The 14,853-nt window shown below is 35.4% G+C and overlaps 1 protein-coding gene across 1 annotated transcript in view; it reads left to right on the top strand.

Moving 5' to 3' along the window:
• Positions 1-14,520, top strand: part of LOC141835921 (protein NO VEIN) — a 48,020-nt gene extending 33,500 nt beyond the window's left edge. The window contains exons 7-13 of the mRNA XM_074723325.1: positions 489-701; positions 4,032-6,287; positions 6,458-6,570; positions 9,257-9,653; positions 9,784-10,101; positions 10,208-10,465; positions 13,315-14,520. Coding sequence (XP_074579426.1) covers positions 489-701; positions 4,032-6,287; positions 6,458-6,570; positions 9,257-9,653; positions 9,784-10,101; positions 10,208-10,465; positions 13,315-14,424 — 4,665 coding nt within the window. The 3' untranslated portion in view covers positions 14,425-14,520. The remainder of the gene's footprint in view (positions 1-488; positions 702-4,031; positions 6,288-6,457; positions 6,571-9,256; positions 9,654-9,783; positions 10,102-10,207; positions 10,466-13,314) is intronic.
• Positions 14,521-14,853: the final 333 nt, after the last annotated feature.

The raw sequence follows: 14,853 nt of genomic DNA, 5'->3' as shown, positions 1-14,853 counted from the left end.
CTTTGCTGATTTATATTTTGGCAGTAGTGCTTGGTTTGACTGGTAAACTTCAAGGCCCAGTATTTCTACCTCATGATTGTTATGGTTTTATTTGTGTGCTATGATCCCACCTTCAAAACTCAGTTCAGGATAATTGTGCACCTAATATTTACTATGATTCCCCCTTTGAAACTCAGTTCTTGATAATTGTGCACCTGATGCTTGTGCTTAACATGGCATTCTCTTGGTGCACTGTTTTGTGAATCATTTTGGTATAGCTTGATTTAACTTGCTTTAGCAATCACTTGCCATTTGGTCTTTTTGTTACCTTTACTGTGTTTGTTGCTTTTGACTATTTTAGTTGCCTTGACGATATATTTTGCTTGAAAATCTACATTTAAGATAATCTTAATTCCTTTCAGTAATATATTGTGGCATATATGCCAGTTTTTATACTGACATTTGTTTATATGCCACAAATTCTATACTGACATCTGATTAGAACTCAGGTACAAAATGCTGATGACAATGTTTACTCTCATAGTGTGGAGCCAACACTAGTCTTCATTCTTCAGGAGGCTGGTATTGTTGTTTTAAACAATGAGGTTGGATTCTCTGCAGACAACATTAGGGCGCTTTGTGATATTGGGAACTCAACCAAGAAAGGAGAAGCTGCAGGATATATAGGGCACAAAGGCATTGGGTTTAAATCAGTATTCCGGGTATGCTCTCTAGATTCATATTTGCTGTCTCATTATTTTGATTCCACATTTTTTAGAAAGGATAACCTTTATTTTTGCTCCTGAAATAGGAGGGCCTTTCATTTTAAGCAACATTGTAATAATGATTATTGTCTTGACTGTCCAACTGAATTTGAATATCATCCAATTTTTAGTACAGTGGATTTGTTACATTATCAAAGGATATTCAAGCCTTCATGTATGTTTGTTCACTTTCCCATAAACTATTGCGCTTCAATTCTGGTGTTTGCACTTCCTACACAATATAGTTAATACCTCAAATGAAGACATAATTGACATGTAGAAGCTCTCAGCCATACCAGATCCATTGAAAAGACTATCGGATATAGGTGACACTTAGATCATAGGAATGATATATGTGAAATTGCACTGGATGAATTCTTGAAATTCAGCAGCAAGGAATGAGCTTCCTCTTAAGTTCAATAGCAAGTTGTATATCAGCTTCCCCAACAACTTCCTTGGTTCCATACTCGGTATTTATTTTTGATAGGGTGAAATTCATCCTAGTGGAGGAAAATGATGCAATTCAAAATTATTAATTTTTTGAAAATATAATGGGTCAATGAAAATAATCAGTGCATAATACCAATTGAACTTGTAAAAAGTTCTTATTTTACTGTTTTTAAATTACTTTGGAGGAGGATCTAGTTTCGCAAAAAGGGGACAGTTGGATACCCCTTTTCTTTTCATTGATTACGGCAATGGATTATAGCAAAAGGGAGTCTAAAGATGATTCGGTTAGAATGGGATTTGAGCTATTTTTACTTCCTACCAAATATGGCAAAAGCAAAGGAAATCCTTAAAAAGATGATGATGCTCCTTCTGGTGTTTGACCTTACTACATTTGCGGTTCATGAGTTTTTCCAAAAGCATCAATTTAAGTCGGTTCTTTATGAGGTCCCCTATCTTGCTAAGCTTTCACCCCTTTTTTGTGAAATTGACTGTGGTGACATTTTCCTTGAGAGATCAAACATCTTCTTGAAGCTCTAATAAGCACTGTTGCTCCTCGCCTGAGCTAGGCCCACTTAGAAGCAAGCTTCTCTCACTACGCATGATCTACAATAATGTTAGAGAAAATTACAACACTAAATCTAACTAAAATGCATACCTTAAAAGAAAACATGATTGGTATGACTGGTAGCATAATTACCCCAATGACACTTACACCTAGAGGTTAAAGAACTTCAGAAAGTGAGCATAAATTGCAAAGTGGGTAAACAAAAGTGGTTTGCATGAATTTGATATCTTAATTAAGAATTCAAAGGAATAGCATAATCAAAGTTCATATTGCACTTTCACATTCAACTAACTTATTATAAGCATCATTATTCTTGAGGATAATATTAATATTTATAGTTAGTTATGGTCACTTAATCATTACCAAATAAATGCATCCTTAATTGTTACCATTGTCTAGTCTAATTATCCTATTGCAATCCAAATTAAACGACTCAACTTTCACCACTAAAACATTTATTAATCTCCCATCGTAAACCAAATATACCACATAAATACAAGAACAAACAACAACAACAACATCAACAACAACCAAGCCTTATCCCACTAAGTGGGGTCGGCTATATGGATCCTTTTACGCCATTGAGCTCTATCTCCTATTATTATATCATCATTTATATTTAAATAAATTTTATCTTGTTTTATTGTTGCTAACCAAGTCTTTTTTGGTCTACCTCGCTCTCGTTTGATATGCGTATTTGTCATAGTTTCACACCGCCTAACTAGAGCATTTATCGGTCGTCTAAGTACATGTCCGTACCACCTTAAACGTGTCTCACGGAGTTTTTCCTCAATAGATGCAACTCCAACTTTCTCTCTAATGCTCTCATTTATTATTCAGTCCATCTTCGTATGTCCACACATCCATCTTAACATCCTCATCTCCGCAACTCTCATCTTTTGCTCATGTGCTCAAGAACAAACCTAAAATAAAAATATAAGATCAAACTTTTATCTTGTAATTTTTCCTTGGTCGATGGGACATAATAGGACTTTCAATGATATAAACTACTTGAGCGAATCAAACCTAAATAATATAAGTAATTATTAATTCAAAATAGGTGATTGTTTAAGGTGCACGAGATTTGTTTGACAACATTGTGGTGTGTGCTGGTGTGGGTGATGATGTTGGGATGTGCATGGCTTTAGGCACAAACATGTCATGGCACAGGGAATAGAAAAGGGAGAGAGAGAGCAAGATGGAGAGTGTCCGGTGGCTTAGGCTTGCCATAGCTTTAGTGGTGGACAAGGCATGAAGGAGTGGGTTCATTGGCAGGGTACAAAAATGGAGGGAAAGGAGCAATGGTGGTGTCCACTTGTCTCGGCTCTGAGCAGTGGCATTGTTGCCCATGTAAGCAAAAGCAAGAGAGAAAGGGAGATGTTAGAGCATGAAATCACCAACTGAAACACATGGTTTTCGCTTGCCTATCAGTCTGTGGTCTATGCCTTTTGGTTCTTTCCTTAATATCTCTTTCTTTGCAGTTAAATAAATGCTGGTTCTTGCATGGTATGTGTGCCGACTTCACAACAAACTGTGCAGATTTAAACTGGATATACATATCTAATTACTTTTAAGATATTTTACCAATCAGACTGCAACTTAATTTTATCACCCTTGAAATTATCTTCTGGTCTTTAAACTTATTGTCATTATATTCTGGATTTACTAGACTTAGTTATAACTTTCTTGCTTCCTTCCTACTATTTTTTCCTGATTCATTTTATCTTTTAGTTCTTTGCTCAAATATTTATCTTTTGCATATCATTTGCTAGTCACATTTTTTATGATTTAATCTTATCTGCCTGATATGATCTATTTTGAATTTTCTAGCCTAATGGATCAAGATTCCATGGAGGTGCTATTCTTATCCTTCCTATGTTGTGAGATCAAATCTTTCTCCTTCACATGATGATCCAACTACTTGCTGTCGTCACAATTTTTTTAAAAATATTTAGTTGAATACAATTGATTTCTTTTGCTAGGTGGTGGAATTAGGACCTTTATTTGATTAACTGTTATAGGCTTGAATTGTGTTCCAAATGGCAAGAGAGTGCAAGCCAAAGTCAGTTGAGGTTTTGGAATAATCAAGATGCTTTTTTTTTTAATGTAAGAGGACAATGTGTAAAATAAGATGCATAATCACTGATCCTGAAAGTTTAAGTTATCAAGGAAGGAAATGGAAAACAGACATGAGAGGACTTTCATATGTAGTCTATCAATATTTTAATTTATTCGTGGCTTAACATACTTTTTTTTTAATCTATTTTCTTCAGGTAACAGATGCTCCAGAAATCCATTCTAATGGATTTCATGTAAAGTTTGACATCACTGAAGGTCAAATTGGTTTTGTATTGCCAACAATTGTGTCTCCTTGTGATATAGCGATGTTCGGACAGATGTTGTATGAAGGGGACCCACAAGTTGGTTGTACTTCTTGGAATACCTGTATTATTCTTCCATTTAGATCTAAGGAAGCAACAATGAACTCTATCATATCCATGTTTTCAGATCTTCATCCATCCTTGTTACTTTTCTTGCATAGGCTCAGATGTATCAGGTTTAAGAATGTACTCAACAACACGTCTCTTGTTATGAGAAGAGAAACAATGGGTAATGGTATCGTTAAGGTTTCCCATAGGAATGAGACAATGAGTTGGTTGGTGGTAAATAAAAGGCTGCAGGCAAATGTTATTCGCTATGGTGTACAAAGCACAGAGATTGCTGTTGCTTTCACACTGCAGGAGTCTGAGCCTGGAGAATATACTCCTTTCCTAGTCCAGCAGCCTGTATTTGCTTTTCTTCCTCTGAGAAACTATGGTCTTAAGTTTATTATTCAGGGGGATTTTATATTACCATCTTCTAGAGAAGAGGTTGATGGAGATAGCGCTTGGAATCAATGGTTATTATCTGAATTTCCAGCCTTATTTGTCGATGCAGAACGATCATTTTGCTCTCTTCCTTGCTATAATGAGAATCTAGGGAAGGCTGTTACAGTCTATATGAGTTTTGTTCCACTTATAGGGGAAGTTCATGGGTTTTTTTCTCATCTTCCCTATATGATTATTTCCAAGTTGCGCATGTCAAATTGCTTGTTGTTGGACAGTAATAGTTTTGATTGGGTTTTGCCTTGCAGAACTCTGAGAGGTTGGGATGAGCTTGCTCGCATTACTTTACCTGATAGTTTACTTCAAAAGCATCTTGGGTTTGGATATTTGAATAAGGACATCATTTTGTCTGATACATTAGCTAAGGCCCTTGGTGTTCAAGATTATGGACCTAAAGTGTTGATTGATTTCATCTCTTCCTTGTGTCGATCTAGAGATGGTATCAACTTGATGGGTCTAGATTGGCTATCTTCCTGGTTCATTGTTCTTCATTCAACTCTTTCATCCCCTTCAATTCATTCCACTGCAAATTCTCATATGGAATCAAATCTAATTAACACACTCAGAAAACTTCCAGTTATTCCACTTTCGGATGGGTCATATGGGTCCATATCTGATGGGTCCATATGGTTACCGTGTGATATCAGCAGTGTTGGATTTGAAGGCAAACAATATCAAAGTTATTTTCCAAGACTGTATGGCAAACTTAGGATTGTAAATCCATTGCTTTTCTCTGCTACTATGATCACAAATTGCTTGGAAGAGAAAAAGGTGGGCTACCTGATACAGATGCTAGAAAGAATTGGCGTTCAACAATTGTCTGCTCATGAAGTGATAAAAAGTCACATTCTGGTTGCCTTCTCTGATAAAAATAAAAACAGGGAAGTTGAAGATAGAAGTTGGATGATTGAATACTTGTCTTTCATAATGGTTCATTTTCAGTTCTCTTGTTCAAGTTGTCATTTGGAGAAGGAAGATATTATAACTGAGCTACGCACAAGGTCTCTACTTTTGACAAATGATGGTTATAGATGCCCAGCCCGTGAACCAATTCATTTCTCGAAAGAGTATGGAAATCCTGTCGATATTGGTAAGCTGATAGGGACATTAGATCTTCAGTGGCTTGAGGTTGATGCTGCCTATCTGAAGCATCCTAGTACCCATTTATTACCATCTGTGCCTAAAGTCTGGAGAGAGTTCTTGAAAGAGTTGGGTACCACTGATTTTGTGCAAGTTAATTGCACTAAAAAGCATGGGACTGATATTTTATTATCTGCTGGTACAGTTCTTGACAAAGAACATTTGATAGAAACTTCATTCATCAGTGACTGGGAATCAGCAGAGCTTGATCATATGTTAGCTACCTTTTCTTTTAACAAGTGTCGAGATAAGTGCATTTATCTTCTAGAGATTCTTGATAAAATGTGGGACAACTGTTACAGCGAAAAAGCCAAAAGTTTCTTGTTTTCTGAAACTACTGGTCACAAGAGACCTATTAGATCAACTTTTATGAATAATATATGTAAGATTGGATGGATAGCATCGAGCTTGGACTGTGAACTTCATGAAGCCAAAGATCTATTTTATGACTGTGAGGATGTGCGATCTGTTTTAGGTGACATGGCACCCTATGCTGTCCCACAGGTTGTTTGCAGTTATTTTAGTGTATTCAACTATAACATTTTTTCACTTGATCCTTCCTAACACATTCCTTTTTCAGATTCTTGAAATGATCCATTTTTGTTCTTTCCAATAGGTAGTTATGAATACATGCTTCAGTAATATTTGATATACACCAATTTTTTGATGTACAGTTGGCTAGCAATTTCTTTTTGAAGGAGATTGGATTCAAGACGCAGGTATCACATGATGATGCCTTCAGAATTCTTACAAATTGGAGGATGTCAAAGTCTTCTTTCTGTGCAAGGTACTTTTTCCTCGACTTACAGTGAATGCTCTTAACTATGATTAAGTTAATAATTTTATTATTATTCTAATAATTGTCATTCATGTCATACTTGAGCTCCATTTCAACAGTGAAAAGTACTTATTGCATTTAATCTAATGTTGATTTTATTTTGATTTTTATAATTTTTAATAAATTTGAAAAATCATAAAGGGAATCAATCCACCATGGGCCAAAGTAATAAGATCTTTGTTGTAGTAGTCCAAAAAAGTATTTTGTGACTATGTTAATAGGAGTTGGTTATATATATAATGTTAGCATAGTAATGATATTCCTAAAGCAAGACTAATCACAAATTATTTCTTCTTCTTTATATCCTCTTATCAGAAGATTGCATTATTTTCTCTTGACGAATCCAAGAAGACCGGTGTTTTCTTCTCTCAACAAATACTTAGGGCATGCCTACTTGAGGGGAACATAGCCCAAAGTAGAGCAAACAGAGGGGAAAGGAGTAAGGATGAAAAAGAAGAAAAGGAGGAACAAGGGAGCAATTCTTCTATTCCTTTCCTCAGATTGATGCTGTCCAAAAGTGGATCAAGGAGTAATGGGATCAATAAAAAGGTTGGAAAAGACTAATTTAATCTTGTAGGTCTTCGAAACAACAAAATGGAAGGCCACTTTTTTGACATTTTTCTCATTCCCTTCTCTCTCCTCTGAAGTATAGAGAACAAGAAATTCTCTCTCTTCCTTCCAATCGCGCCTCCCTTACTCAGATCTCTTATTTTCTTTCCCCCTTCCTCCCCTCAAATAGACACCCTTAAGATCTTGCACTCTTTTGACCAAACAAATGCAATTATACTCGCCCATAATTCTCAATCCCTTATGAGACTCCTCATATTGATATCACAGCATTCCATCAGTGCCTCAAGGTGTCACCAATGCAAATCTTTAATAGCAACTAACTATAACAAATAATTCTATCAAGATTATGTTGCCTTTTGAAAGATCATGCAAGAAGCATGAGGTGAAGAAGAGAAATTTTGTTGCACACATTTCTCTCTATTCTTCTTTTCTATAAGTGCCTCCCCTAAAAAACAGCAATGTTTTTCCCCTTAAAATCAATCTTCTTTTCCTCTCCTTGCACTAACCAATCTAAAAAAGGAGAAAAATTAGATTCTTTCCCACTCCTAACTTTGTCAATTCACCCAATGAAATCACATTGCCAAACCTTTCCCCTCTCAAAGACCCACTTTTTGTGAAGCCTTGTGGCTATTTGTTCACACTTATTTATCACACCCACACCTCTTCCTTCCCTAACAATGCGTGCCCCTTGTTCCTCTCTTTAAACCATGTTGCTCTCTCCCCCTTCCATGTTGCACAAGCCTACACTTTTGCTGCATCACAAACTAACCCCATTGCAAGACTTGTCCTTTATTTGCTTCTTTTTCATTCACGTGACTCATGTTGATTCTCCCCTTCTTCACTCATGCCTTCTCCTTGGCCCCCATCTCTCCCTCATTTGTGATCACGATCTCCTCAATTCACTTGCCAAATGGCGATATGGTCCTACCCAATCTCCAAAGTCATGATTTGCCATCCCTCCCTTTTGATGAATCATGATTCCTCCTCTCCACCTCCTCCCTATTCCACAAAACCCTAACTCATTCTCTTTTATTGTTCTGCCATTTGTCTTCTCTAGTTCTTAGTTGATACCTTGATGGAACACGAGGACACTCTAATACCACTTGATGCAACACAAGGGATAAACAATCTTACACAGACAATGAAAACTCAAGAAGAGGAAAATTTATTAAATTGAAAGATGAATTCAAGGTTTAGGGCCCCTTTTCACAACAATTAAAGACTTCTCTTCTTATCTAATTCTCCTAAAGCACAAGGTGTGACTTACCTGAATAAATATAAGAAACTTTTTGAAAAATTTAAATTGGGGATCAAACTAACTCTGAAACTAAACCCTAAATTTATCTAGTGCATTATGCTACCCGTCAACATAGGAGTTGCCCTAGAAATCAAATCATATTTCATTAACTTGACACATTAAATAAAACTTAAAAGCTAAAACCTTAATGATAAAAAATAAATCAAACATCATTCTATAAAAAAACTTGATTGAATTTGAAATCTTAAAAGAAATCTTGGCTAACTTATGAAAAATGTTTTCTTCTGAATTTTTTTTTTTTTGCAAGAAGAATCCCTCAGAGCAGAATAATTGAGTGCATGTGGAAGCAGTGATGTGTGTATATATTTTAAGAAAATAATTTGTTAGAAATGGGAACTACTGACAACTGTGCCACCAATTCAGGCCTAGATGGGTTAATAAACCCTTACCCCATAGCTATATATTCACTTAGTTTGTATTAGACTAGGAAAGATGTTTGGTGACTAGGGAAAAGATGAGTGAGTTACATTAATTTTGATTTATACATTTATTTTTTTTAATGAAGTTAGTTCTGCTTTTGAAGGAATATATTTTTTACCAAGTTGCTCATTTTCCATCTTTAGATTTGTACCACTAAGAAGTTGTTCCATCTAATCACTCTATGGAGCAATTTAATTTGTACCAATAGGTTATTACATGCTATTTCAGCCATTACAATCAGAGTTGGTCTACTTTGTTTATTGCAATGCCTACCTTTTTTGTTTTTCCTCATGCTAACATCAAGATGTTGCCTTGTCATTGTCTCAGTGTCAGTCAAATGTCAAAATTCTATTCCTTTATATCTGAGGGAGTTGCTGCTTCAAGAATGAACATGACTAAGGAATTCATTTCAAGTCATTTTATATTTGTTCCATTTCTCGATACCTATGGATCCCCTGATGGAACTTTTGGAACTTTTGTTTCATCAAAAGATGTATTTTGGTATGATCCTACTGGTTGTTTTGATAAGATAAGAGAAGTGCAGTGTGGTCAGAGGGTTGAGGTAGATTCTTTTCCATGCCAAGGTCTGTCGTCTGTTTATCCTGGTCTTCATGATTTTTTTGTACAAGTATGCAATGTACCTGAGGTTCCTCCATTTGGTACTTATCTTCAATTACTACAACTCTTGTCAAGTGTTGCTTTGCCTTCTCAAGCAGCTCAAGCAGTAAGTTCTCTCAAACTATCAAACTATTACAGAAGTTGTGGCATAATCAAACTTTTGGCGATAGTCTTTTCATAGATTGTTATGTCTCGCATTCAAGAATGTTGATAAATGCCATTATTTCTCTTTGTAGGTTTTTCATGTTTTCTTGAAATGGTGTAATGATATTAAGTCTGGACTGGTGAATTCTGAGGAAATTATCAACTTGAAGAATAATCTTCATAAATTAGAAAGTAAAGTACTTCCAACAATGCTGGATAAATGGGTTTCACTCCATCCTTCATTTGGTATCATATGTTGGGCTGATGATGATAACCTGAAACAGCAATTTATACATTCTAAAGGGATAGACTTTTTACAGTTTGGTCAGCTTGATCATGAGGAGAAAGAAATGCTTTCAGGAAAGGTTGCTGTCTTACTGAAAAAATTAGGTGTTCCTTCTATTTCAGAGGTATGTGATGTTTTTTCCCCCTTATCTTTCAGAGATATGTGATGTTTTTCTTTGAAGTTTAAGTTAACTTTATTTTTCAATCTTCCGTCATTGCTGTATTCTTCAGCTTGTGTCGCAAGAAGCAATATTTTATGGCACAGGAGATAGCAGAGGAATGATGTTCTTGATAAATAGGATCCTACGGTATGCCCAACGCTACATTCATAAACTGTATCCAGATATATATTTGCGTTTGAAGCAAACTGGATTTGAGAAGCTACACCAACTACAAGTTGTTGTTGTTGAAAAGTTGTTCTATAAACACACTTTGAAAGGATGTGATGCTACTTCAAATAAACGGGTTGAATGTAGCTGTCTTTTGCAGGTTCAGAACCTTTTTCAATACCCTTGTTTTATTATTTCGAATACAAAGTTTACTATGAATTCTTTCTTGCATGCTTAAATTTTTTTGTTTCTATTATGGCTACTGTTCATATTGCAATGCTTCTGGAATAGTTTAACTAATTGTTTAGTCTCAAAAACTGGGCTAGCTTGTAAAAAGATTCAAGTTAATCTTTTCAACAATCTGGGTTAGGTTGGATTTATTTACATATGTTTAAATGTTTATTTCTAGGAATTCCTAGTCTCTGAGATTGTTATAAAAGTTCAGAAGATTTACCTTACTTTGATTAAATAAAGTAAAATAAGGACCTATAAATTATTTTAAGAGCATGTAAATGTTTTTTAAATCAAGCAATCATAATCCCATTTACCAATTCAAGTTAAATCACGCAAAAGGGTTAAATGATCATGAATAAAATTTTAAAAACTTCAGCAAAGAAATTCTTGAAGACACTGAAATTGGGAGCTTAACCTGTAATATCAAATGTTGTTTTAGCGTGGGTGAAGGATCTTGTTGCAGAGTGGACCAAATTAAAGCTAGGATGACATAGCAAAGTTACTTGTTTTGCTAGTACTTTAATTTGGCTTATTTAGTGATACATATTCTGACGACGACTAAGAAGGATGAGTGAAACTAGCATGTATTCTTCCTCATATTTCTTCTTCTTGTCATCATCTGGTGGTTCACTCGGTTGGTCACTCATGAATCTTCATCTGCTGCCTGAGGTATGGTTGCTCCACTATGTGATTGCTGGCAAGACAATTGGATCACTTGAATCATCCATCCTTTGCCACTACTGGTTGATGTGTTGAATCATTCTCTGTCTCTGTTGCTTATCTCACACAAACAGGAAGGAACTAGATAGGAACTAATTAATAGGATCCTCCTGCAATCATGTGTTTACCTCTATCCAAATAAACTGGTTCACATTGAACTTACTTCAATTAAAAATGGTTCAGTTTGACAAACTAAAAGTCTAAATTGATCCCAAAGAAGAGGCTAGGAGAATAATTTATTAGGAAAGGACAGTTTTTTTTTCTTTTGTATTTCCTTAGGAAGCAGGAAAGAAGACGAGTTTCCCTTGTCATCATTTCCTTAGAGGGAAGAAAAGGTGGAAGCAAACTTTAATTTTAAATTTTACTTTTTATAAAAAGAGAAACTAATTTCAATACAAGATAAATAAAAAATTAAAATTTTATTAAATTAGGAAAGTTTCTATTAAGTACAGCTCCATCTGATTTGGGCAGAAGCCAAAACCTGCATGTCAGGGGAAATAATACCCTCACTGTTTTCTTCCCTCCATTTCCTTGGGTGGAGATAGAGGGAAAGCATGATTAGGAAAGATTCACTAGGTTGGTTTCACCATAGTTTCCTTCTGCCCCTAGAAACATGATCTAAATTCCACACATTGAGCATCTTAAATCCTTTGAACCCTATTCGAGTATTTAAACACAACCAAAATTGCATATGATGAATAAGGTATCTTTTCAAGCTGTTTCTATGTGATTATAAAATCTCTTTAGTTTCTGCAAGTAAATAGGCGAAGGGAAAGGAAATCAGGGAGGTGAAACCAATCTAGAGCTAGTTCAGCATGTTTCAAACAGGTTCGAGGCAACTGCAGTATTAGAGCTAGAACAGAAATCGGTACTAAAAATGCATCCTTAGCTCAACCATACCTGAGTTGATGACAATATTAGAGGCTGTGAGACCTCAAACATTTACCAAAAGTTCTAGTTTGATGGTGTACCATTAGCTTTTTTTCATCTTGAGCAAATAGTGGGATTAACTATATTTTGTGGGACTAACTATATTTTCTAGCAAAGACAACCTATTTGAAGGGGAGCCTTAGCACAACGTTAAAGTTGTTGCCATGTGGCCAGGTGGTCACGGGTTTGAATCGTGGAAATAACCTCTTGCAATACAGGGTAAGACTGCGTATAATAGATCTTTCCCTATGACCCTGTGTCGGTGGGAGTTTCGTGTATCAGGTTGTCCTTTTTAAAGATAACCTATCTGAACATGAACCCTCAATAATTTACTCGTTGAATCAATGGAAGTTCTTTTTGAAATGGTTGAATAAGAGTGGAACAAAAATAGCTTAAAGTTTTTTCATGTGCTTAGGAGAAGGATATGTTATATATTTTACAAATCGATTGATGAAAAACATGAGAAAGAAGGATTTGCATGGGATTATTATTAATTAAGAAAAACTTTGATATTACACAACTAATGGGATGTGTTTGAGAAAATTAAAAAGAGCAAGATCTAATATGAATATTATTATTAATGTGAAAAAGAATATATACAATAATCCAATTTGTGAATGTTAGAGTTGCTATATATGACATGATTTTCTTTTAACTAAGTTCACATTTAGGATTGGCTTTAAGTCCCTATTCTTTTACATCAGTACTAAGTTAGATGTCATATTCATAATAAACTTTCATAATGTATTTTATATTCATATTGTATTATGCTGATTGATGAGATATTAGATTGAATAAAGTAGAGACTTTAGCATTGTTTTAAAAGGTGACTGCCTAGGCGGATCCGGTAAGAAAAACTTACTCCTAGGTCACAACTTTACGCCTGTAATAAGTAATATTTTTTAAAATATAATGCTTATGAAGCTATGGTTTATGATTGGGCTAGAGTGATTGTTGAGCTAAGTTGAATGAAAAATTGATTGACTGTATACTTTGAGGTTTATCTTGAAAACTGTCAATGAAGAATGATGCCCTCTGACTAAACAATTGTGAGTTTGTAGAAGTGAAAGTCAAGTTCTTTTTCATAAAATGTTCTATGATATTAAAATTTATTTGTATTTTCAGGGGAATATTCTGTATGCTACTAATACTTCAGATTCACACTCCATATTTTTTGAACTGTCTCGATTCTTCTTTGATGGGTCAACTGATCTACACTTTGCCAATTTTCTTCACATGATCGTGACCATGGAAGAATCTGGATCAAGCATCGAGCAGATAGAATTTTTCATTATCAATAGTCAGAAAGTTCCTAGTCTACCTGATGAAGAACCCATGTGGACTCTATCTTGTATGACAGGCGAACTCAATGTTGATAGTATCTTGCCAACTCCTACTCCTTGTTTAAATGTTCACCAAAATGCATCCACATCTAGAAGGAAACCAGGTATCATTCCAAATTGGCCACCTACAGACTGGAAAACTGCCCCACGCACAAAATGTTCTATCTCTTTAAGGCATGGGTTTGGCTCATATGTGGCATCTGAGAGAGAAAGTAACAATTCTCTAGGAGTTACTGAACAAGCTGAAATTCTTTCTGATTGCATTGAAGTCGAAGAAGATTGGGTTGTGGAAGCAGGATTGCCATCAGAAAATGCATCATCATTGCAAGATTCAGAGATAATCAACAAGCAGCTTCTCTTGGTGGATTCTTCTGATCCTTTCAGTATGATTAATTCTGGACTGGAATCAAAAAATCAATTAGTTGATCCATCTGGTCCAGATTTGAGCTTCAAATATGTATCAGTTTTCCCTGAAACAGATAATATCCATTCGCAAGCACCTAACGACCCAATAATATCGATGACAGGCAGGGTTGGAGAAGCCATTGCTTATGACTATCTAACCACGAAGCTCGGTCCAAATATGGTGAGATGGGTGAATGAGCAGACTGAGACTGGCTTACCATACGACATGATAGTAGGGGAAAAAGAATATATTGAAGTGAAGACTACCAGATATGCAAACAAAAACTGGTTTGAAATAACAACGCGGGAGTGGCAATTTGCTGCAGAGATGGGCGATTCGTTTAACATAGCTCATGTCGTTCTTTCAGATGAAAAAAAACCAAGTATCACTATGTTTAAAAATCCTCTGAAACTTTGCCAGCAACATGCTTTACAGTTGGCAGTTTTTATGTCAAGGCAAATTAGGGATACAGCAGTCAGCACTTAAAATGAGGATTGTTGCTTATCTGATTTATTTCTTTTTTCCCATTTAAGAAGGCAACGCTGTAAATTTTGTGTATGTAATTTATCATTATGTTTTAAAATTTCCTTTGGTTGAATCTAATATTAAAAACTCGTAGAAGCAATCCCAATTTAATGTTTAGATGCCTTATGAGAGACTTGAAACTCTTGCAGGGTGATTTTGGTTGAGTTAGCCAGCGATAATGTTTGAAGGATCTAAATGTATTGTGGAAATAGGCAGACTAGATCGTCAAAAGTCGGTTACTTTGCCATTTATTAAAGAACAAAAAAGGAATGCAGTTGGGGTGATCTTTCCACTCATTTTCCAGAGAATTTCGAAGGCAAGTAAAAGTTTTGGCAAGGATAGAAGTTAGGACTAAATGGTTTTAATAGAGTTCTTGCTTGCACATTTGGG

The sequence above is a fragment of the Curcuma longa genome, chromosome 10 (genome assembly GCF_044706935.1).
Source record: "Curcuma longa cultivar G26 ecotype Majalengka, Jawa Barat chromosome 10, ITB_CL_G26_1.1, whole genome shotgun sequence".
Taxonomy (NCBI): Eukaryota; Viridiplantae; Streptophyta; class Magnoliopsida; order Zingiberales; family Zingiberaceae; genus Curcuma; species Curcuma longa.
The sequence above is the reverse complement of the archived record's forward strand: the minus strand, read 5'-3'. Positions and strand labels throughout refer to the sequence as shown.